This window comes from Hemitrygon akajei, chromosome 16 (assembly GCF_048418815.1).
Source record: "Hemitrygon akajei chromosome 16, sHemAka1.3, whole genome shotgun sequence".
NCBI classification, from domain to species: Eukaryota; Metazoa; Chordata; class Chondrichthyes; order Myliobatiformes; family Dasyatidae; genus Hemitrygon; species Hemitrygon akajei.
The window spans coordinates 21,885,258-21,909,642 of record NC_133139.1 but is presented as its reverse complement, the minus strand read 5'-3'; the positions used below and the strand labels follow the sequence as shown (position 1 = coordinate 21,909,642).

General features: G+C 43.3%; 1 protein-coding gene across 2 annotated transcripts in view; it reads right to left on the bottom strand.

Annotated features, from left to right (window-relative positions):
• Window positions 1-12,804: 12,804 nt before the first annotated feature.
• Window positions 12,805-24,385, bottom strand: part of LOC140739814 (hydroxysteroid 11-beta-dehydrogenase 1-like protein) — a 52,535-nt gene continuing 40,954 nt past the window's right edge. For both annotated transcript variants that reach the window (XM_073068366.1, XM_073068365.1), the window contains 3 exons: window positions 20,838-20,931; window positions 17,860-18,025; window positions 12,805-13,189 (listed from right to left, as the gene is read on the bottom strand). In XM_073068366.1, the coding sequence (XP_072924467.1) occupies window positions 12,994-13,189; window positions 17,860-18,025; window positions 20,838-20,931 (456 nt within the window). In that variant the 3' untranslated portion in view covers window positions 12,805-12,993. The remainder of the gene's footprint in view (window positions 13,190-17,859; window positions 18,026-20,837; window positions 20,932-24,385) is intronic.

The window sequence follows — 24,385 nt, the reverse complement described above, 5'->3', positions numbered from 1 at the left end:
ATGATCTTTATCGATAGCATGCAAACGAAGTTTTTTCACTGCAGCTTGGTACCTGTGACAATGATATCAAGCCAGTTTACCAACTGACGAGCTGCACACCCCAACTGCACTATCAACTTCCAAAACAAGATCCGGATTACTGTGTGAACCAGATGCCAAACCATCCGGGTCTCTGAACAATTGGATGCCAGATTATCAGTGCTTTATTAAAACTTGTTGCCTCTTAGTCTCACGTTTGTTAGATCTTGCCTTCTTGTCATTTGCAAGAACAATTGTGCAACTGTGAAAACGGTACTTTCATTTTTATTTTGAAGCATGCAAGAGTCTTCCTGAAATCATAATTGTGTGGCCCTGAGAGACTGCTTCGGTACTACTAACTGGGATGTACTGCAAGGGGGGCTCTGTGGGGGCGTTGAGGAGGTCACTGAATGCACAACGGACTATATTAACTTTTGTGTGGATGCAGTTGTCCCTGTTAGAACTGTTCGCTGCTATCCCAATAATAAGCCCTGGATCACTAGTCACATCAAAGGCCTCCTAAACCAGAAGAAGAGGGCCTTTAAAGATGGTGATCGGTTGGAGCTTAAAAGAGTTCAGAAGGAACTCAGAGTACAGATAAGGGGGGCAAAGGAGCAGTATAGGAGGAAGCTAGAACAAAAGCTGCAGAAAAAAAGCATGAAGGAGGTGTGGGATGGGATGAAGATCATCACCGGATGCGGTGCAAAGCGGGGGGCGAACATAAGTGGAGGTGTGGAGAAAGCGAACCAGCTGAACAACTTCTTCAACAGGTTCGACAGCTCAATCTCATCCTCACCGCAGGAATCCACACCAGGCTTACTTCACTCACAGGAGACCTTGCCCACGCCCAGGATTACGGCTGCACAGGTGGAAGGTCAACTGAGGAAGATCTGTACCAGCAAGGCGGCTGGACCGGATGGAGTTTCCCCACGATTACTGAGGGCCTGTGCGACTGAGCTGGGAGAACCACTACAGCGCATCTTCAACATGAGCCTGGAGCAGAGAAGAGTACCCAGACAGTGGAAAACATCCTGTATTGTCCCGGTACCGAAGAAACCACAACCAAAGGAGTTGAATGACTTCAGACCTGTTGCCTTGACGTCGCACGTGATGAAGACCATGGAGCGGCTGATAATACAGAATCTGAGGCCACAAACCAGGCACGCCCAGGATCCTCTTCAGTTTGCGTGTAAGGAGAAGGTGGGAGTGGAGGATGCTATCACGTATTTGCTGCACAAATCACTCTCTCACCTAGAGGGGGTCAGTTGTGCTGTGAGGATTACATTCCTTGACTTCTCTAGTGCCTTTAACACCATCCAGCCCAAGATTTTAAGGCACAAACTAACGGAGATGGGAGTAGACTCTCACATGGTGGATTGGATAGTGGACTACTTGACAGATAGACCTCAGTATGTGCGGTTGGGAGACTGGAGGTCTGACACGGTGGTCAGCAGCACAGGGGCGCCGCAGGGAACCGTACTCTCTCCGGTCCTGTTCACCCTGTACACATCAGACTTCCAATATAACTCGGAGTCCTGCCATGTGCAGAAGTTCGCTGATGACACGGCCATAGTGGGGTGTGTCAGGAATGGACAGGAGGAGGAGTATAGGAAACTGATACAGGACTTTGTGATATGGTGCAACTCAAACTACCTGCGTCTCAATATCACCAAGACCAAGGAGATGGTGGTGGACTTTAGGAGATCTAGGCCTCATATGGAGCCAGTGATCATTAATGGAGAATGTGTGGAGCAGGTTAAGACCTACAAGTATCTGGGAGTACAGTTAGATGAGAAGCTAGACTGGACTGCCAACACAGATGCCTTGTGCAGGAAGGCACAGAGGCGACTGTACTTCCTAAGAAGGTTGGCGTCATTCAATGTCTGTGGTGAGATGCTGAAGATGTTCTATAGGTCAGTTGTGGAGAGCGCCCTCTTCTTTGTGGTGGCGTGTTGGGGAGGAAGCATTAAGAAGAGGGATGCCTCACGTCTTAATAAGCTGGTAAGGAAGGCGGGCTCTGTCGTGGGCAAAGGACTGGAGAGTTTAACATCGGTAGCTGAGCGAAGGGCGCTGAGTAGGCTATGGTCAATTATGGATAACTCTGAACATCCTCTACATAGCACCATCCAGAGACAGAGAAGCAGTTTCAGCGACAGGTTACTATCGATGCAATGCTCCTCAGACAGGATGAAGAGGTCAATACTCCCCAATGCCATTAGGCTTTACAATTCTACCGCCAGGACTTAAGAACTTTTTAAAAGCTATTATTAATGCTTTTGAGATAGTGATTTAGATGCATATCATATTTTTTTTTACTGAGTTAAGTATTGTATGTAATTAGCTTTGCTACAACAAGTGTATGGGACATTGGAAAAAAGTTGGAATTTCCCCATGGGGATGAATAAAGTATCTATCTATCTATCTATCTATCTAAATCCAAACCACAAGCTCGTTCTTGCAGTTTCAAAACTAGTGGGTTTGAACGGCTTTCATTTTCAGCGAGGAATCGGTGAGATACACAACGTTCTAGAGGGAATCAGGCAGCATCAGTGGTGAGAAATGGACAGCTCCCTGGACCAAAGACAGAGCTCTATTCTTCCTTTGCTCCAAAATGTCAGCTCTCTTTTCTCTGAGAGCTGAGTGAGTTGATGCTTTTGAGTGAAGAAAGATGAGAGGTGACTTGACATTATAAGAGGCAGAGATAGAGGGAAAAGCCAGCACCCTTTTCCCAGGGTGGCAACAGCCAATACCAGAGGACATCCTTTCAGGAGTGTGGAGGAAATTTTAGGAAAGAATTCAGAGACTGTTTTTTTTTACACAGAGTGGTATCAGAATCATATTTAATACAATTGGCATACGTTGTGAAATCTAAACACAAAGTACACTGCAGATGCTGTGGTCAAATCAAGACGTACAAAAAAGCTGGATGAACTCAGCAGGTCGGGCAACATCCGTTGAAAGGAGCAGTCAACGTTTCGGGTCAAGACCCTCCTTCTTTAGTCCTGACGAAGGGTCTCGACCCGAAGCGTTGACTGCTCCTTTCAACGGATGCTGCCCGACCTGCTGAGTTCATCCAGCTTTTTTGTACGTTGTGAAATCTGTTGTTTTGAGGCAGCAGAATATTGCAATGCATAATAATAAAAACTATAAATTGCAATACAAATATTTATACTGTATGTGGATGTATGTATGTATGTGTATGTATATATATATATAAAATAAGCAGTGCAAGTATCAATGACTGTGACTGTGGATTTCAGCTACAGTAATCCTAAATGGGAATATTTGATGATTCCCATTGGAACTGCATGCAAACAGTCACCACTTAATGGCACAAAGACGTGCTTGGAATGAATGGCTGAGGGTGGTGGTAGAAGCTGATTCATTCAAAACCAGAAAAAACAGGAAATTCTAACAACAAGGTGGAATCTGTCGCTACCTCCTGTCTTCCCTATATTTTCATGGTTTCTGGAAGGATCACCAGGATCCGGAAGATATACCAGATTAGTACCAAGCATAAACCTGTATGGAAGCTCAAATCACAGCTTATTGGGGTCACAGGTAACCCGAGACTCAGGTCAGCTGGCGATTACAGGATTCCTTGTGAACGCAGAATAATGTATGCTAGCCAGATGAGACGTAAGGTGGAAACCCACATCAAGGAACACAGGAGGTGTATCTGTTTGGGTTACCCGGAGAAATCGGTGGTAGCAGAACATTGCATTCGCAATGGCTGAAGGATTGACTTCGACGGTACAAAACTACTGTGCCACACCAATGGCTTTTGAGACCACCTGGAAGCCATTGAAATAAAACAAGGATGATGAAGGTCTCACTCTAAGTAAGAACTGGAATTCGATTGTAAGCAAGGTGGGAGAGCGGAAACCTAATTAGATGAGGACTAACCAATCAGGAGGGACTGGCAACGGAGGTATAAATACCACCTGACAAGACATACGCCTGGCATCATCCCTGATGAAAATGGCAGAGCTTGCCATCGAAACGTCGGTTATAATTGACACCTGTACACAGTTGAAAGCCCAAGAAGAGTTTATTTGCTGATACATTTGTTTCTTTGTTATGTTCTGTGTTAAATGACATGGCTGATCATGGTCTTTCCATGACCATGATTGTTCTTGGCAAATTTTCCACAGAAGTTGTTTGCCATTGCCTTCTTCTGGGCAGTGTCTTTGCAATATGGGTAACCCGAGCCATTATCAATTACTAGGCTTCAATTGGTCAAGGTCAACCATAAATGTTGCATCCTAGCTGTCTAGATATTCAAACCTGGGGAAATCCAAATATACAATATCCACTGCATCCCCTTTGTCTATCCTACTTGTAATCTCCTCAAAGAATTCCAACAGGTTTGTCCGGAAAGCTTTTCCCTTAAGGAAACCATGCCGACTTTGTCTTAAATTGTCCTGTGTCACCAAGTACTCCATAACCTCATCCTTAACAGTTGACTCCAACATCTTCCCAACTACTGAGGTCAGGCTAACTGCTCTATAACTTCCTTTCAGCTGCCTTCCTCCTTTTTTAAAGAGTGGAGTGACATTTGAAATTTTCCAGTACTCTGGAAACATACCAGAGTCCAACGATTCTTGTTAGATCATATTAATGCCTCCACAATTTCTACTGCTACCTCTTTCAGAACCTTAGGATGCAGTTCATCTGGTCCAGGGGACTTAAACACCTTTGGGTCTTTCAGCTTTTTGAGCACCTTCTGTCTTGTAATAGTAACTGCACCCACTTCTCTTCCCTCACACCCTTCAACCCCTGGCACACTGCTAGTGCCTTCCACAGCGAAGACTGATTCAAAATACTCATTTAGTTCATCTGCCATCTCCTAGGCCACAGTTAATATTTCTCTGGCCTCATTTTCTATCAGTCCTATATCCACTCTCATCTCTCTTTTATTTTTTACATACTTGAAAAAGCTTTTACTATCCACCTTGATATTGTTTGCTAGCATGCTTTCGTATTTCATCTTTTCCTTCCTAATTATTTTTGTTTTCTTTCTGTAGGTTTTTTAAAAGCTTCCCAATCCTCTATCCTCCCACTAGTTTTTGGTTGTTGTATGCCCTCTCTTGCTTTTACTTTAGCTTTGACTTCCTTTGTCAGCCATGGTTGTACTATTTCATCATTTGAGTATTTATTTGTCTTTAGAATACATTTATCCTGCACCTTCCTCATTTTTTTCTCAGAAAATCATGCCATTGCTACTCTGCTGCCACAATCATACCTGACAGCATCTCCAACTTCGGCCAACTCCACTCTCATACTACGGTAATTTCCTTTATGCTGTGTCAGACTTTACTTTCTCCGTATCAAATTTCAAGCTGAACTCAATCATATTGTGATCCCTGCCACCTCCTAAGGGTTCCTTTACGTTAAGCTCTCTAATTGCCCCTGATTCATTTCATAACTCCCAATCCAGTTTAGCTGATTCTCTAGTAGGCTCAATGACAAGCTGCTCTAAAAAGCCATCTCTTAGGCATTCAACAAATTCACTCTCTTAAGATCCATTACCAACCTGATTTTCCCAATCTACCTGCATGTTAAAATCTTCCATGACTATCATAACATTGCCCTTTTGACATGCCTCTTCTATTTACCATTGTAATCTGTAGTCCACATCCCAGCTACTGTTTGGATGCCTCTATATAACTGCCATCAGGGTACTTTTACCCTTGCAGTTTCTTAATTCATCCCATAAGGGCTCAACATCCTTTGATCCTACATCACATCTTCCTATTGATTTGATGCCATTCTTTGCCAGCAGAGCCACACCACCCCCTCTGCCCACCTTCCTATTCCTCCAATACAATGTGTAACCTTGGACACTCAGCTCCCAACTGCAGCCATCCTTCAGCCAGGATTCAGTGATCGCCACAGCATCATACTCGACAATCTGTAAACGTGCACAAGATCATCCACCTTATTTCTTATCCTCCATGCCTTGAGATATAACACTCTGAGTACTGTATTTGCTACCCTTTTTGATTCTACATTCCTAATGCACTGATACTCACCCTGTGGGCTGCAATTTTATCCTATTATCTGACTGCAGGCTATCTTTGCTTTTTTAACATCCGTCCTATCCTGAGTCCCTTCACTCTGGTTCCCATCCCCCTGTCAAATTAGTTTAAACCCTCCCCAATAGCTCTAATAAACCTGCCCGAGAGAATATTGGTCTCCCTTGGATTCAGCTGCCAGCCATCCCTTTTTTACAGGTGATACCTCCCCCAGAAGAGATCCCAATGATCCAAGAACCTGAAGCCCTGCCCACTGCACCAGCTTCTCAGCCATGTATTAATTTTCCAAGTCATCCTGCTTCTACCCTCAATGGTGTGTAGCACAGGTTGCAATCCAGAAACTACTGCCCTGGAGGTCCTGCTTCTCAACTTTCTACCTAGCTCCCTAAATTCTCTCTTCAGGACCTCTTTGCGTTTCCTTCCTATGTCATTGGTAGCAATATGTACCAAGACATTTGGCTGCTCTCCTCCCTCTCCAAACTACTGTGGATGTCATCTGAGATATCCATGACTTGGGAGGCAACATACCAACCGGATGTCCTGTTCATCTCCACAGAGTCTCTTGTCTGTTTCTCTCACTATTGAGTCCCCTATCCCCACTGCTCCCGTCTTCTCCCTCTTTCCCTCCTCCACCATGAACCCATGCTCAGTGCCAGTAACCTGGACTCTGTGGCGTTCCCCTGGGAGGTCATTCCCCACAACAGTATCCAAAATGGTATATTCATTATTGAGGGGAATGACCACAGGGGTGCTCTGTGCTAACTGCCTATTCACCATCCCATTCCTTCCCCTGACAGTCACCCAGCTACCTACGTCCTGCAACTTTGGGGTGACTAGTTCCCTGTAACTCCGACTGATGATCTCACAAGCCGAAGGTCATCCAGCTACTGCTCCAGATCCCTAATGTGGTCTTCAAGGAGCTGTACCTGGATGCACTGGTCTCCCAGGACTCCACTACTGGCATGAAGAACACACAATGTCCATTTAAACTGCACTAACTACCCCTGACACAGCAAGCAAAATGAGAAACTTAACCAGACAACTTACCCACAGCCAACACCCCTTCTGAGCCAAATCCTGACACTCCCACTCTTACCACTGGCCCACTTCCAACAATGGTTGGTCCATATCCCTCTAGTACTTTTGTTTACTCCTTTCTCAGCTGCTCCCTCCCCCCTCCCCACTGATTAATGGCACCGAACGAGCGCAAAGCTCTCCTTTTAAGCTGCCGACCTAGTTATGGGGCAAAGCAAAGCCCATGACTAAAACTTTGATTTGAAGAAAGAAAACAGATTGTTGCTTGTGAGGCCTCTGCAAACTCAGACCTTCCCTTCATCATGTCCATCCCACTCTAAAGTTTAAAATAGCATTGGTTCAAGGGATGGAAATCAGGCTCTTCAGGCCACGGAGTCTATCCTAATCCTTAAACATCAATCTCTACTGATCCCACTTTGTTGCTCCTACATTCCCACCTACTGTCCCTAGATATTTCCACACACCGACACACCAGGAATGATTTACAGTGACAGGATCTTACATGGGTCTCTCTTTCCTGGTGTTGATGAGGGGATCTAAAACGTTGACTCAGTTTCACTTTCCACAGATGCTGTATAACTGGCCAAGTATTTCAACAAATTCCCCCAGCTCCCCCCCCCCCCCATTCCACTATTCCTCACTCTGACCTTTCCTTCTTCTCACCTGCCTATATCTTCCTGCAGGGTCCCCTCCTCCTTCCCTTTCTCCAATGGTCCACTCTCCTCTCCTATCAGATTCCTTCTTCTCCAGTCCTTGACCTTTCCCACCCACGTTCACCTATCACCTTCTAGCTAGCCCCCTTCCCCTGCCCCCACCTTTTTATTCAGGCATCTTCCCCCTTCCTTCTCAGTCCTGAAGAAGGGCCTCAGCCCGAAATGTCGACTGTTCACTCTTCTGCATAGATGCTGCCTGACCTGCTGAGCTCATCCAACATTTTGTGTCTGTTGCTTTGGATTTCCAGTGTTTTCTTCTTTTGCCACCAACCCGCAGCCCCCGCTATCCCTAGTCATTGCTTATCAACATGTTTGCTTCTTTCCCCTAGGTTCCTTTTTGAAGGATTAATTTGGACTGTGTGGCTCAGAGCGGCCTTGCATTAACAGCCTGTCAGCAGACACACAAATAAGAGACAAGAGACTGCAGATGTTGAAATCTGGAGCAACATACAATCTGCTGGAGGAAGTCAGTGGGTCGAGTAGCATCAGTGTGAGGAAAGAAATTATCAGTGTCTCAGGTCCTGATAGAGGCTTTTGCCCAAAACATCAACAATTTCTTTAGCTTCACTGAGTTCTTCCAACAGATTGATTGATGGTCTGAGAAAGACTCCCAGCTTCTCTCCTTCTCTTAACCAGCTCACCAGTTTTTGTCCTACATGAGGAAATTGACATTTATAGAGTGTGTCACACCACCAGGGGAAGCCTGAAGCACTCTAATGCAAAAAGAATTACTACATAACAGTGTAAAATGTCAGCAATCCCTTTTTATGTAACAACTTTCAAAAGCCAAGAATGATATTGATAGATGGAAAATTGTTTCAGAGAGTAATGTTGCTTGAGGGATACTAATAACCAGATAAAAATCAATGCTCATCATTGATTCAATAACCATTGAATAGTGACATATAATTTAGATTTGGTTTGAAGCTTCATCAGAAATGTGGCAAACTGGCTTAGCATTCTAGGTCACTCTGTGCTGAGCTCTGTAAACCTGGGTTATTCCATCCTGGTCTCGAAGATCTGGGTTATTCTGTTATCCTTGGGAAAGTCCTACCTAAGTTATTATAGTGTGTATCTCACTTTGGGTGGAAGGGTGCGTTTCTTCCAAAGAAGGCACAAGGAGCTCTTTCCCTCCATTAGCCTACAGGGCACCCTTGGGCCAGGTGTAGCACCTGCTTAGAACCCCAAATCAGGGTCATGTGAAGCCATGGGGGCAGTTGGTGCACATCACAAGTCCTGGTTATGCGACCCCTGACACCAGGCAGACAGACTCTGAAGAGTATCGATAATGGCTGGTGTCACCCGTCTTGTAAGGACACTGTCCAGAAGAAGGCAAAGGCGAACCACTTCTGCAGAACAAACTGCCAAGAGCAATCATGGTCATAAAGACCACGTTTGCCCGTGTCATAATATCCCGCACGTTATGATGATATCTCAGGTGTTTTAAAATTCTTGAATATATATTTGTTCATGGAAGTTGGTAATGCTGACCCTAAATGTCTCCTCGGCCGATATTAATAGATCTGCAGTCACATAGAAGCCAAACTGTAGTGTTGGATACAGCTCAGTCCATCACAGGAAAAGCCCTCCTTACGGTAGAGCACATCTTCAAAGAGCGCAGGCCAGAAGAAAGCAGCATCCATCATAACGGACTCCCTGCTGTCCAGGCTACGCTCTCTTCTCATTGCTGCCATCAGGAAGGAGGCACTAGAGCCTTAGGACCCATATGACCAGATTCAGCAACGGTTATTACTCTTCAACTATCAGGCTCCTAAACCACCATGGATAACTTCATTCACCTCAACAACGCATTTATTCCACAATCTCTGGACTCACTTTTAACAACTCTACAGCACATGTTCTCAGTATTATATACTTATTATTATTATTTGTATTTGCATAGTTCATATTCTTTTGCACATTATTTGTTTGTCCACCTTTGTAATTGTAATGTTTTTTATTGATTCTATTGTATTTCTTTGTAAACGAGAGAAAATCTGCAGTTGCTGCAAATCAAAGCAAAGCACACAAAATGCAGGAGGAACTCAGCGGGCCAGGCAGTATCTATGGAAAAGAATAAACAGTGGAAGTTTTGTGCGTGACCCTTCACCGGGACTGGAATAAAAGAGATGATAAGTCAGTTGGGGGAAAGAAGAAGTACAAAGTAATCGGTCCCTCCTGTCCCCGACACTTTTCACAGGGATCTCCCTTGTTCATTCCTCCCTCCTGGCACTTATATTTGCAAAAGGAACAAGTGCCTCACCTGCTCCTACACCTCCTCCCTCACTACCATTCAGGGCCCCAAATTGTCCATGCAGGTGAGGCAACACTTCACTTTTGAGTCTACTGGGGTTATCTACTGTATCTGGTGCTCCGTGTGACCTCCTGTATTTTGGTGAAACCCGATTAGATTGGGCTAATCGAGCACCTATGCTCCATCCGCCAGAAAAGTGGAATCTCCCTGTGGCCACCCATCTCAATTCTACTTCCCATTCCCATTCTGAAATGCTAGTCCATGGCCTTCTCTACTGCTGCAGTGAGACTACACTCAGGTTAGAGGAGCAACACCTTATGTTCTGTCTGTATAGCCTCCAATCTGATGGCATGAACATTGACTTTCAAACTTCTGGTAATGCCTCTCCCCTCCTTCACAGTTATCCATTCCCACTTCCCTCTCTCACCTTATCTCCTTACCTGCCTATCATCTCCCACCAGTGCTCTGGTGCTCCTTCCCCTTCTCTTTCTGTCCTCTCCTATTACATTCCCCCCTTCTCCTGCCTTTTATCTCTTTCACTAATTGATTCCCAGCTCTTTACTTCACACCTCTCTCTCCTCGTTTCATCTATCACCTAATACCTTGTACTTATTCCTCCATTCCACCCCTCCCCCCACACCTTCTTACACTGATATCTCTTTTTTCTGGTCCTGATGAAGGGTCTCGGCCCAAAACTTTGACTGCTTATTCTTTTCCATAGATGCTGCTCGGCTTGCTGAGTTACTCCAAAACTTTGTGTGTATTTCTTTGTATCTACAGTAAATATCTGCAAGAAAATTAATCTTAGCATGGTATATGGTGCCGTACACGTACTTTGAACTTTGAGACTGGGTAGAAGTGGCAAATTTCTTTCTCTGGAGGAATAGCACACTCAGTACACAGGTCGCTTTGGTGTCAATGGAATGTTAAGAGTCCTGTATAGGGCTGATCTCTTCTACACACACCTGGCAACTCATTGCATTAAAGATTCGGGTACACAGAATATTAAAGGAAAATTATCTATTTTTCCCATCCATGTATTTTTTCCATTATCGGCTTACAGATGAATTGATTGAAATACATGCAGCATGCATAGAGTTACCATCACACCACATAACAAGCAACCTTCATACCTCTAACAAAACCGTCAGATTTGAAAAGGTCTTGATCCAAAATGCTGGCCATCCCTTTACTTCCACAGATGCTTGATGACTTGCTGAGTTTTCTAATGGTTTAGCTTTCATAAACAGAGAGGGCTTTTACCCTCGAGGTTGGGTAAGACTTGAACTAGGTTTAGCATGAAAGGTCAAGTATTGAAGAGGAACCAGAAGGGGATCTTCTTCACTCAGAGTGTGGATGAGTTGCCAGTGGAAGTGGCTGATGTGGGTTCAATTACAGCATTTAAGAGAGGTTTGGATAGGTACATGCTTGAGAGGGCTATGGGCCGGGTGCAGGTAAATTGGACTAGGCAGGAAAACAGGTCAGCACTGACTAGACAGGCAGAACAACCTGCTTCTGAGCTGTAGTGCTCTATGACTCTATGATTCAGGATGTCAGCATCTGCAGTCTTATATCTAGAGATTAATTTTTTACAAGACATTATTTATAGTGAAGTGATCACTCGAATGAAAGAGTTCCAATGCAAATTAGTTATTCTAACTTCTACCATCTGGTACTTGCATAAAACATTGCAGTTATGAGCTTAAGACAAGTAATTGATTTACTTGTTTATTTAGACCATAAGACATGACAAAGGAGCAGAAGTTGGCCATTCGGCCCATCGAGTCTGCTCCGCCGTTTTATCATGAGCTGATCCATTCTCCCATTTAGTCCCACTCCCCCACCTTCTCACCAAAACCTTTTATTATTATGTTTTTTTCTTTCTCTCTGCTAGATTATGTATTGCATTGAACTGCTGCTGCTAAGTTAACAAATTTCACGTCACATGCTGGTGATAATAAACCTAATTCTGATTCTCATACTTGTCCCGCTTGGTGGCGCAGTAATATCAGCGCTGGACTCCGGAGCGAAGGTTCCCGAGTTCGAATCCAAGTCGGGTTGAGTGTCGAGCTAGCAACTCAGCCTCGTAAAAACCAGAATAGCTTGCTACGGAAACACCGTCATGATGGTGCTCCGATAAGCCCACTGCCAAGTTAAGGTCTATTCTTCTTCTTCTTCTTGATTCTGATACAGAAGCAGAATTAAACCATTTGGCCCTTCAAGTCTGTTCCACCATTTCATCATGGCATATCCAATTCCCTCTCAGTCCTGCTTTCTTCCCGTATCCCTTCATGGCCGGACTAATCAAGAATCTATCAAACTCTGCCTTAAATAAACACAATGACTTGGCCTCCAAAAGGCAATGTTTTCCACAGATTCACTACTCCCTGACTACAGAAATACCTCCTCATCTCTGTTCTAAATGGACTGTGCAAATTACAGTCCCATAATGCATTCTCATCTTAGATAAACATCCCTTGCTGTGTCACAGTGGAAATCCTATTTGCTTCATGAGTGGCCATATAGGTTTTTGTTGGCTGTGACTCGTATGTTGAAGTACGGGCAAATTTATCCCATGGAGACTACATGTGGATAAAACCAGAGTTCTTGATTTTCCAAGAGATTTACCAGAATACCGGTAGATGGAACAGGGTTCCAATCTATAACTTTCATGAGCATCATCCCCAATGATGTTCCTCCACTGTGTTCATAACATGGTGGAGTATGGGAATGTATTGCGAATAGATAAGTTTAAGCTATTTAATAAAAACATTCACGCCATTAGATTATTAGAAATTTGTTTCGAGCTATTTGTTTGCAATGAGTGTACATGACACTTGAATACACTGGTCATTTCCCCTAGTTTTTGCTGTAAATTCCATTAATTTCCATATGGTAGGTTCTATGGCTCCTCAGCAACACAGAATAGTGATAGCTATTGTCCATCTTTTACCGGGTACATATTGTAAATCAGCTTGTCCCTCAGTTCAGTGAACCAATCTCGGGTATACACTATCGACACTATCCACCATGGGTGATAAATCTCCTGTGCTCTTACAGCTCCTCCTTTGATAATGCTCAGCGCTGCTTCTGAGGCAGGAGAAGGACTGACTGTTAAAATTCCCCGGGCTCTAAATGAAGAAGAGAAGAAGATAATCAGTGTGAAGATATGCAATTCACTCTGCTTCATTCCTAAAAAGAGAACATATAATAGGTCCGAAAATAAAATGTTCCAGAAATCCCAAAGAAAACAAATTTGTTGGTAATATTCATCACATCGGACAGCTTCTATTAGAAATGAAACAAAAAAAACAGTAAAGTAATCAACCTGAAGTATTAATTCTGTTTCTCCCATTACTGCTGTTGAACTTTGAACAGATGCTGCCTGACCTGCTGGTATTCTGAGAATTTTTAAAATGTTTACATTTTGTAGAACAAGCGTCCAGCCTCACTATACTTCTTACAGTCTGTTAACTAAAAAACATTCTTTTTTTTAATAAATTTCTACAATGCAACAACAAAAAAAGTAAAGAAAGAAGTTTATACAGTGCAAAACAAACATGTCAAATGTACTGTTCATAACAGTTAAGGAAAAGCACCCATGGTAGAATTGTATAAAGTTAGTTACCTCTCCATCCTCCCACTACCCAACTGCAAGCCACCTTACGATAAATGGAAAAGTTAATCAGAACTTTTATCACCACAGAGCTGTATTTATAAAAATAAAGTATATTGCCTACTACCTGAGCTATAATATGTTTACACATTAAAAGAAAACATGTAAATCTTAACCGAAAGAAGCTGGAAGTAAGGGATTTAATTGCAAAAGAAAAAGAGGGATGAACCCTTAATCTAAATGGGAATTATGAAAATATTCAAGAAAAGGTCTCCACCGTGGTTCTATCGTGATATTAGTCCCTGTTGCGACAAATGTAGAGGGGGCGAGGTTTCCCTTATTCATATGTACTGGGCTTGTCTTGGCTTGGAGTAATTCAGGAGAGATGTCTTTTTAACTTTATCCCATATACTTAATTGCTATTTGGAACTTAATCCTCTGATGGATCTTCTCGACACCTCGGGAGAAGTTAACACGCATCTGAGTCCGACTAAATGTCGTATATTGTCTTTTGCCTCTCTTTTGGCCAGAAGTGCAGTCCTTCTTAGGTGGAGAGATGTTGCCCCACCCACTCATGCTCAATGTCCTGCTTAGACCTTGAAAAGATTCATTATTCACTTCTTAGTTCAGACATAAAGTCATGTAACATTCTGACTGTTGATTTTATGATTTTAGTAAATAGATTTTCATAAAATTCTATTGCATTTCTCTTTTCCCCTGTATATACCTGCAAGAATATGAATTGCAAGATACTATATAGTAACAAATACACATGTTGATAATGTTTACTTTGATACAGGTAGATAGTCACATAGTCATAGAAAACTACAGAATAGCAATGGGACAATTCACCCCGTCATTGACCAATGGGCAAACCCCAATATGTTAATGACATCTTCCATCACTTGGCCTGTAGCTTCCAGTGCCTAGGCAATCCAATACTTGTCCAGACAACCTCTCTGATCCTGTTATTGGCTCTGCTTCCAAAATCTCCACTCTATCAAAGCTTTCTAGGTACTCGCCACTTTTCAGATGAAAAAGTACCCCAGATCCCCTGTAGATCTCTTACGCTAAATCTAAAGTACGTCCTTTAGTTTTATTCACCCCTGAGAAGGGGGAAATACTCCTGCAGCCTGTTAGGGCATTTTTGGGGTTAGTACATGTCATTAAGAACTTCAGCAACTAACTTCAGCCACCAATCTTCAAATCTGAATATTAACTGTATTGAACTGAATATTTTTTACATCCTTCATATACATGAGGAGTAAAATGCTTTACATCTTCGACTAAACGTGCAATACTAATTTGTAATAAATAGTATGTACAACAGGGCAGTCAATATAGCATAGAAATACAATTGTGTTAGCGTGAATTAATCAGTCTGATGGCCTGGTGAAAGAAGCTGTTCCAGAGCCTGTTGGTCCTGGCTTTTATGCTACGGTACCATTTCCCGGATAGTAGCAGCTGGAACAGTTTATGGTTGGGGTGACTGGGGTCCCCAATGATCCTTTCGGCTCTTTTTACATACCTGTCACTGTAAATGTCCTGAGTAGTGGGAAGTTCACATCTACAGATGCGCTGGGCTGTCCGCACCACTCTCTACAGAGCCCTGTGATTAGGGAAGCAGAGTTCCTATACCAGGCAGTTATGCAGCCAGTCAGGATGCTCTCAACTGTGCCCCTGTAGAAAGTCCTTAGGATTTGGAACTCATGCCAAACTTCTTCAACCATCTGAGGTGAAAGAGATGCTGCTGTGCTTTTTCACCACACAGCCGGTATGTACAGACCACGTGAGATCCTCAGTGATGTGTATGCCGAGGAACTTAAAGCTGTTCACCCTCTCAACCCATGAACCATTGATGTCAATAGGGCTTAGCCTGTCTCCATTCCTCCTGTAATCCACATCCAGCTCCTTTGTTTTTGTGACTTTGAGGGAGAGGTTGTTTTCCTGACACCACTGTGTCAGGATGATGACTTCCTGTCTAAAGGCTGCCTCATTATTATTTGAGATAAGGCCAATCAATGTATTATCATCAGCAAATTTGATTAGCAGATTGGAGTTGTGGGTGGTGACACCATGGGTATACAGAGAATAAAGGAGGGGGCTTCGGACACAGCCCTGAGGGGCTCCTGTGTTGAGGGTCAGAGGGGCAGAGATGAGGGAGCCCACTCTTAGCACCTGCCAACAATCTGACAGGAAGCCCAGGTTAGAGTTAGTAAGTAATGGGCATGCAATGATGACACCAAAAGCATTGCAACACTTGGGAGCTGCCCACAGCTGATCCTTGGACTGTGCTGGTTATTGAAACAAACGCCACATTCCACATTCCCATGTTTTGTTGTAATAAAGCTAATCAGTGTGGGTTGATAACTTGGTTATGAAGACATATAAGATGCTGGCCTTCATTATTTTGGGTATTAAATACATGAGCATGGAGATTATCTCCAATATTTTAAAACATTTTCTGCCATTCAGGTCTCCACATAGTTGGAAAGATGTCATAACACTGGAGAGGATGCAGAGAAGATGCTGCCAGGGTTGGAGCATTTTAGCTACGAGGAAACTCCTGAGAACCTAGCCTTGTTTTCCCTGGAAGAGATTAAGAAAGGAAATGACTATAGAATTATGAGAGCAAAAGATCAAGTAGACTGTGTTGTCACGTGAACAAAGTCACCAGCGAGAAGTACTGGTAGCTGTGAAGTGGTCTTTTTATTCGGCAAAATGAGACAGCAGATTAAATTTTAAATGTAGCTCTGAACAATGGGTTTCTGAGAGCCATGAATCACATTCAATGGGGAGACCAGGCAATGCTGATTAAAATTAATTTGCGTGTCTGTGGTGTGGGTGCAAAGCGGGAGGTGAGAAGGTTGTGCGTAGTTCAAAGGAAGGATTGTGGATGCATTGTAAATATGGAATTGTCCTTTGATCTTTAGCACATAAAATGTCATGAAGCATTGGGTTGAGTAGGCCTATTCCTCCAAACAGGGTCTCAATATGACGCCTGCTGTGTCTCATTTTGCCAAGTAAAGAGACCGCTTCATATCTACCAGTACTTCTCTTTGGTGACTTTGTTCACACAACACACCCTACTTGATCCTTTGCTCTCAATTCTATATACCTCAGTCATGTCCTCTCTTAACCTCTTCCAGGGAAAACAAGCCTGGGTTCTCAGGTGTTTCCTCATAGCTAAAAAGCTTCAACCCAGGCAGCATCTTTTCCAGTGTTATCACACCTTTCCAATAGTGTGGAGATCTGATGTTTAAAAATATAGAAGATAATCTCCATGCTTATGTACTTAGTATCCAAAATAGTGGCCAGCATCCTATATGTCTTCATAACCAAGTTATCACCCTACACTGATCAGCTTTATTTGTCACGTGCATCAAAACAGGGAAATGTGGGATGTGGCATTTATTTCAATGACCCACACAATCTGAGGATCTGCTGTGGGCAGCTCCCAAGTGTGGTCATGCCTCTAGTGCCATCTTAGCATGCCCATAACTTACTAATTCTAACCTGGACGTCTCTGGACTGTGGGAGGAAACCAGAACACCCAGAGGAAACGCTCAGTCACGGGGAGAGCGTACGTGTTCCTTAAAGACAGTGGCAGAATTCAAGCCAAGTCACCAATGCTGCAAACTTTTATGCAAACAACACCACAATGTGTGCTGCCACCTTCAGAATCTTTGGACACATAAGGTCTCTTTGTTCCTCAATACTCCCTAGGACCTTATTGTTCATTGTACTTCCCCCGGCCTTGCTAATTCTCCCAAAACCCATCACCACGCACTTACAAGAATTAAACTCCATCTGCCATTTCCCAGTCCATTTCACTTTTACATTAATCTGCCCTATGACCCGAGATTACCCTCCATACTGTCAACTCATTGGCAGAGGAGATGCGAAGCAAGGGTGTAGAATTAAGGTAATTGGTAAAAGAACTAAATGAGACATGGATATACTTTTAAAATTCTACTAGATATTAGAGGCTAGAATGTTGAGACAAATGTGGATCCAATCAAAAAAGTTGAATCATCACTTGAAAGGAAATAAAAAATCCTGGGTTATGTGGAAAGTAGGGAGGAAGAGGTTGCTTTTACATGTGGCCAATACAACCTCCTTCCCTGCTGTAAGATGTCTGTGAATTCGTGATTTCCATCTGCTTGCTCTCATTAGCAATCCCACCTGATTTTCTCCATGGCTGACTCAGTGTCAATCAGTCCGAGGATGCACAGAGTGATCGATACATTCTTCTTCTCCATCATGAGCTCGAGGCGCAGGGAGTTGAAGAATCCATCCAAAGCAAACTTAGAGGCCGAGTATGAAGTTACATAAGGGATGGCAATCTTGCCTGTTGAGAAGTAGAACTGTAAGTTAGTTACACAGTTCAATTTCATACAATGATTCTACTAGTCCTCTACCTCCAGCCAACGGCCCACTCAAACTGGGAACCTAAACAGCGTGTGACTACTTAATACACAGGGAGATGAGAGTGGTGAGAAGCCATCAAAGCTGAACTTGCCATTTATTTATTCATGTGAACATTCTTCCAACAACAGAGTGGCATACAGTATATATGTTACTAGCAATCTACCGAAACTAGTCATCTCCCTTTGCCAAATTCAGTCATTGATTTTGGAATGGAAGCACCTGATAAACCATTAACAGTAGCTAGTTTATTGGGTGTTATCTACCAGCTTATTGAAAATGCACTCACTTTACAGCTATCCTTTAAGGAGAGAAATTTGGTGTCTAATCAGTCTACTCTTTGCATGCCTCCAAATTCACAGCAACGTGATTGATTCAGTTGACTCCCAGACTGGGAAATCAAGGACAACTGGAAATGGTCTTATAAATAGACTTTGACAAAATACATCTACAGGAATCAAGAATGGAATGATTATTTATACTTATGACTGGGAGGCTAAGTACAGCCCCAGATCCATATTCAAGTATAATGGAAAAGTCAACAAAAAGTAATGGATACAGTAATGGAAAACCCCTTCCAACATTAAGCCTATCTACAAGGAGCACTGACACAAGAAGGCAGTATCCATTAGCAAGGAAACGCACCATCTAGGTCATGTTCCCTTCTTACTGATGCCACTGGGAAGGAGGTATAGGAGCCTTAGGACCCAGACCACTGAATTCAGAAACAGTTATTACCATCAACCATCAGTCTCCTGAATCAGTATGGATGACGTCACTCACCTCAACACCGAACTAATTCAACAACCTATGGACTCACTTTCAGGGACTCTGCAATTCATATTCTTAATATGATTTATTAATTATATTAGTTATTGTTAGTAGTAGTTTTTTTGTACTTGTACAGTTTGTCTTCTTTTTGCACATTGGTTGTTTGGTCATCTTTAACGTCTGCAGTTTTTCATTGATTCTATTGTGTTTCTTTGTGTCTACTGTGAATGCTTGTAAGAAAATTAACCCCAGAGTAGCAACATATGTGGTGACATATTCTGTTTGTACTTTGATAATAAATGTACTTAGAACTTTGCGGATCAAAGATCAACTTTAATTGCCACACACATTTACATGTATCAGGAATTTACTGTGGCGTGTTGATGCGACATGTGACAAAAAATAACATTCAACAAAGTAATTACATTAAAATTAAAGTTAGAGATGAACTAATTTATTTATTTTTACTTGTTGAGATACAGCATTGAACAGGCCCTTCCGGTGCCTCAAACCGCACCAACAGCAACCCCCCCGATTTAATCCCGGCCTAATGACGGGGCAATTTACAATGACCAATTACCCTGCCGACCCTGTCTGTCTTTGGAGCACTCCAGAGGAAACACATGCGATCATGAGGACAATGTTCAATCTTACATACAGTGGTCAGGAATTGAATCAGGGTCACGGGTACTGTTGTACTAACTACTCACCAGGAGTTGGGCTATTGTGCCATCCCTCAAATACAGATATGGAAACATAGAAAACCTACAGCACAATACAGGCCCTTCAGCCCACAAAGTTGCGCCAAACATGTCCCTACCTTAGAAATTACTAGGCTTACCCATAGCCCTCTATTTTTCTAACCTCCATGTACCTGTCCAAAAGTCTCTTGAAAGACCCTGTCGTATCCACCTCCACCACCGTTGCTGGCAGCCCATTCCACGCACTCACCACTCTCTGAGTAAAAAACTTACCCCTGACATCTCCTCTGTACCTACTCCCCAGTACCTTAAACCTGTGTCCTCTTGTGGCAACCATTTCAGCCCTGGGAAAAAGCCTCTGACTATCCACATGATCAATGTCTCTCATCATCTTATACACCTCTATCAGGTCATCTCTCATCCTTCGTCGTTCCAAGGAGAAAAGGCCAAGTTTGCTCAACCTATTCTCATAAGGCATGCTCCCCAATCCAGGCAACATCCTTGAAAATCTCCTCTGCACCCTTTCTATGGTTTCCACGTCCTTCCTGTAGTGAGGCGACCAGAACTGAGCACAGTACTCCAAGTGGGGTCTGACCAGGGTTCTATATAGCTGCAACATTACCTCCCGGCTCCTAAATTCAATTCCAAGATTGATGAAGGCCAATACACCATATGCCTTGTTAACCACAGAGTCAACCTGCGCAGCTGCTTTGAGTGTCCTATGGACTTGGACCCCAAGATCCCTCTGATCCTCCACACTGTCAATAGTCTTACCACTAATACTATATTCTGCCATCATATTTGACCTACCAAAATGAACCACCTCATACTTATCTGGGTTGAACTCCATCTGTTACTTATCAGCCCAGTTTTGCATCCTATCAATTTACCACTGTAACTTCTGACAGCCCTCCACACTATCCACAACACCTCCAACCTTTGTGTCATCAGCAAACTTACTAACCCATCTCTCCACTTCCTAATCCAGGTCATTTATGAAAATCACGAAGAGTAAGGGTCCCAGAACAGATCCCTGAGGCACACCACTGGTCACTGACCTCCATGCAGAATATGACCCGTCTATAACCACTCTTTGCCTTCTGTGGGCAAGCCAGTTCTGGATCCACAAAGAAATGTCCCCTTGGATCCCATGCCTCCTTACTTTTTAGTGCAAGTGAGAAGGTTTTAGGCAGAGTAGGGGTTCTCAGGGGAAAAAATGCAGTGCATGTGGTAATGAAAAGAGAATTCCTGCCAAAATCCTACCGCAAAGGGAGGAGACGACAATAATCGATCCATTGGTTTTGGTTAATGTAGGCAGTGCAGCAGCTGTCATCTGGACATAGCTCAGAAAATTCACCTGAAATGTTCAAGGAGAAATAACTCAAAATTTAAACTCCAACAAAACAAGTTAGAAAACATATGGGTATTATGTTGAAGTTGTACAGTACAAGACATTGTTGAGGCCTAATTTGGAGTACTGTGTGGAGTTTCCATCATCTGCCTACAAGACAGATGTAAATAAGGTTGAAAGAGTACAGAGAAAATTTACAAGGAAGTTGCCAGGACTGGAGTTATAAGGAAAGACTGAATAGGTTAGAATTTTATTCCTTGGAAATTAGAAGATCGAGAGGAGATTTGATAGAGGAACAAAAAATTGTGAGGGGTATAGATAGTGTAAATGCAAGCAGGTTGGGTGGGACTACATTCAGAGGTCATGAGTTATGGGTGAAAGGTGAAAAGTTTAAGGGGACCATGAGGGGAAACTTGTTCACTCAGAGACTCATGAAAGTGTGGAGCATGCTACCAGCACAAGTGGTGCATACAAGTTCAAGACGTTTGGATAGGTACATGGGATGGTAAGGTTATGCAGGGCTATCCCAGTGCAGGCCAATGGAAGTTGGCAGTTTAAATGGGTAGGCATGGACTAGATGGGCTGAAGGTCCTGATTCTGTGCTGTACTTTTCTATGACTCTATCTCCCAATCTACCTTGTTGTGCCCATGTGAACTTTGTCTCTTTCTCTGTAATGGTAGTGGATTAGAACTCTTTAGAAACAGACATGCACCCAAAATAAAGGACAATGATAATGCCATCATTGGAGCTCACTTAAGTTAAAAGGTGGTGACTTCATGCCTCATTAAATTTACCTCAGACTGACAACCTAAGTGAAGTACTGAAGATGTGCCGGTTAGCGAGAGATGCAGTATAATGCAAAGTAGCTTTAAGTAGAGACTTTAGAACAGGGGTTCCCAACCCTTTTTATGCCATGGACCCCTACCATTAACTGAGGGGTCTGTGGACCCCAGGTTGGAAACCCCTGCTCATTCACTTTATCAGGACAAGCTCTTTTTTGAAGATATTTCTTCCCAAAGCCCCAGCCAAATTTTGCCAGGGCTGCTGATTTGGAGACGACAAAAATCTGGGGTTGGTGTTTCATGATAAACTCTTGATTGCACTCTTGTTCCCTGAACCTGGAAGATCTGATGAGTGCGTGCCAACCATTCTACTTACCAAGAGAGTGCTCCTCAGTGATTCTGACAGCAGTTTATGTACTGCCAAAAGCTGATGTTATTCAGGCACCAGAGATATTAAATCCTGCTATCACCAAACAAGAAACAGCTTATCTCGAAACCTTTCAAATCATAGTCATGGACATCAATCAGGCTTGTTTGAATGAACCTCTGCCCAATTATCATCAACATATAACCTGCAGCACTGGGGTTCCCAAGATACTTGGCCACTGCTATTCTACAATAATACCTACTGATCCATGCCTAGACCACATTTCAAGAAATCTGATCACTTGGCAGTCCTCTGCATACAGGCAGAGGCTAAAGAGCAAGGCTCCAGAGATCAAATCAACAAAGAGGTGGTCGCAGGGGGCAGGGATCGTGGGAATGCTTCGAGTTCATAGACTGAGCTGTCTCAAAGGACTCAGAGGTTCTGAATGAATACACCACAGTTGTCACAGACTTATGAAACAACAGTCGTAGATGAGTGCGTCCCCACAAAATCATTCAGAGATTTCCCCAGTCAGAAGCTGTGGATGAACTATGAGATCCACAATCTGCTGAGGGCCACATCAGTGGTATTCAAGTCTTGTGACCAAGTAAGGTACAAGAGGTCCAGGTACAATCTCCGGAAAACCATCTCATGTGTCGAGTGGTAATTCCAACCAAACTTGAATCACTGAAGGATGCTTGCTAGTGCCTTCTTCTGGGCAGTGACTTTACAAGATGGGTGACCCCAGCCATTGTCAATATTCTTCAGAGATTGTCAGCTTGGCGTCAGTGGTCGCATAACCAGGACTTGTGATACGCACCCACTGCTTATACGACCATTCATCACCTGCTCCCAGGGCTTCACATGACCCTGATCTAGGGCTAAGGAGGTGCAATACCTTGCCCAAGGGTGACTTGAATGTTAGCGGAGGGAAGGCATGCCTTACACCACACAATAAACAATAATAGAATGCAAAATAAAGTCTAAAAGACAGTGCAGTGCTTGTAAACAATAAAGTGCATAAGGTAGTAAAAACCTAAGGGGCAACTTCTTTGATAGGTTCTTGATTAGTAAGGGCATCAAATGTTACGGGGAGAAAGCAGGAGAATGGGGTTGAGATGGATAATAAGTCAGCCATGATGGAATGGCAGAGAAGACTCAATGGGCTGAATGGCCATTTTAATTTCTATTCCTATTCCCATTCTGACATGTCAGTCCATGGCCTCTCTCAGGATGAAGGAGTAACACCTTATATTCTGTCTATGTACCCTCCAAACTGATAGCATGAATATTAACTTCTCTGTCTGGTAATTTCCCCCCTCCCCCTTCCCTCTGCTTTTATCCCTCACTCTCGACTCTTACCTCTTCTCTTGCCTATCACCTCCCTCTGGTGTCCTCCTTCTTCCCTCCCCCTCCCCCATCCACTTTCCTCTCCTATCAGATCCCATCAGATTCCTTCTTCTCCAGCCCCCTGTTATTCATTTCCGTAGATGCTGCCTGACCTGCTGAGCTCCTTCAGCATTCTGTGTGTGTTGCTTTATTCAACTCAATCTGATTAGTTTCCTTCTTTCTTCCTCATTTATCCATCACTTCCCTTTCGGGAATGAGCTGGTCCAATGGCTTAGGATCTTCTTATCCAAGTAACACTATATCACAGTACATTTTCATTTCCTATTCCTCCTTTCCTCTATTAGTAAGGCTTCAGTGTTCCCGTGGCACTGTCTGAAGAACAGGACAGTACCTCATGTCTTGGCCAATATTAATCCTCCCAATAAAATTATACCATCAGTAATCCATCTCTGCTTGTTGGAAGAATGTTGACTCAATTGATTTTCTACCTGACAAAATACTGACATTTCATTGTGATGATGGGAGGCTGTAAAAAGTACTATAGACATGGTTCTTCCTTCATTCAGAGAGTAAGGGAATGTTCTCAAAAACTGGTGCAGTTCAGAGTGAGACAGTAGTGGATGTCAGGAACTGGATCATGTTTCACCAAGGTGCAGTCTTCTGCAATTGTCCAGAATTCTCAATATTCGGGCAAGCATGTTAATTCATCAGGCACTGTCCCTTTGCTCTGATCAATTCTGCAAAGGATCAATCGCAGGATTCTGCAGAGAATGGTTCGGACAGCACAGCACATCAATAGATGTGAACGTCCCACTATCCAGGATGTTTACAGAGACAGGTGCGTAAAAAGGGCCCAAAGGATCATTGGGGACCCCAGTCACCTCAACCACAAACTATTCCAACTGCTACCTTCTAGGAAACAGTACTGTAGCATTAAAACCAGGAACAACAGGCACCAGG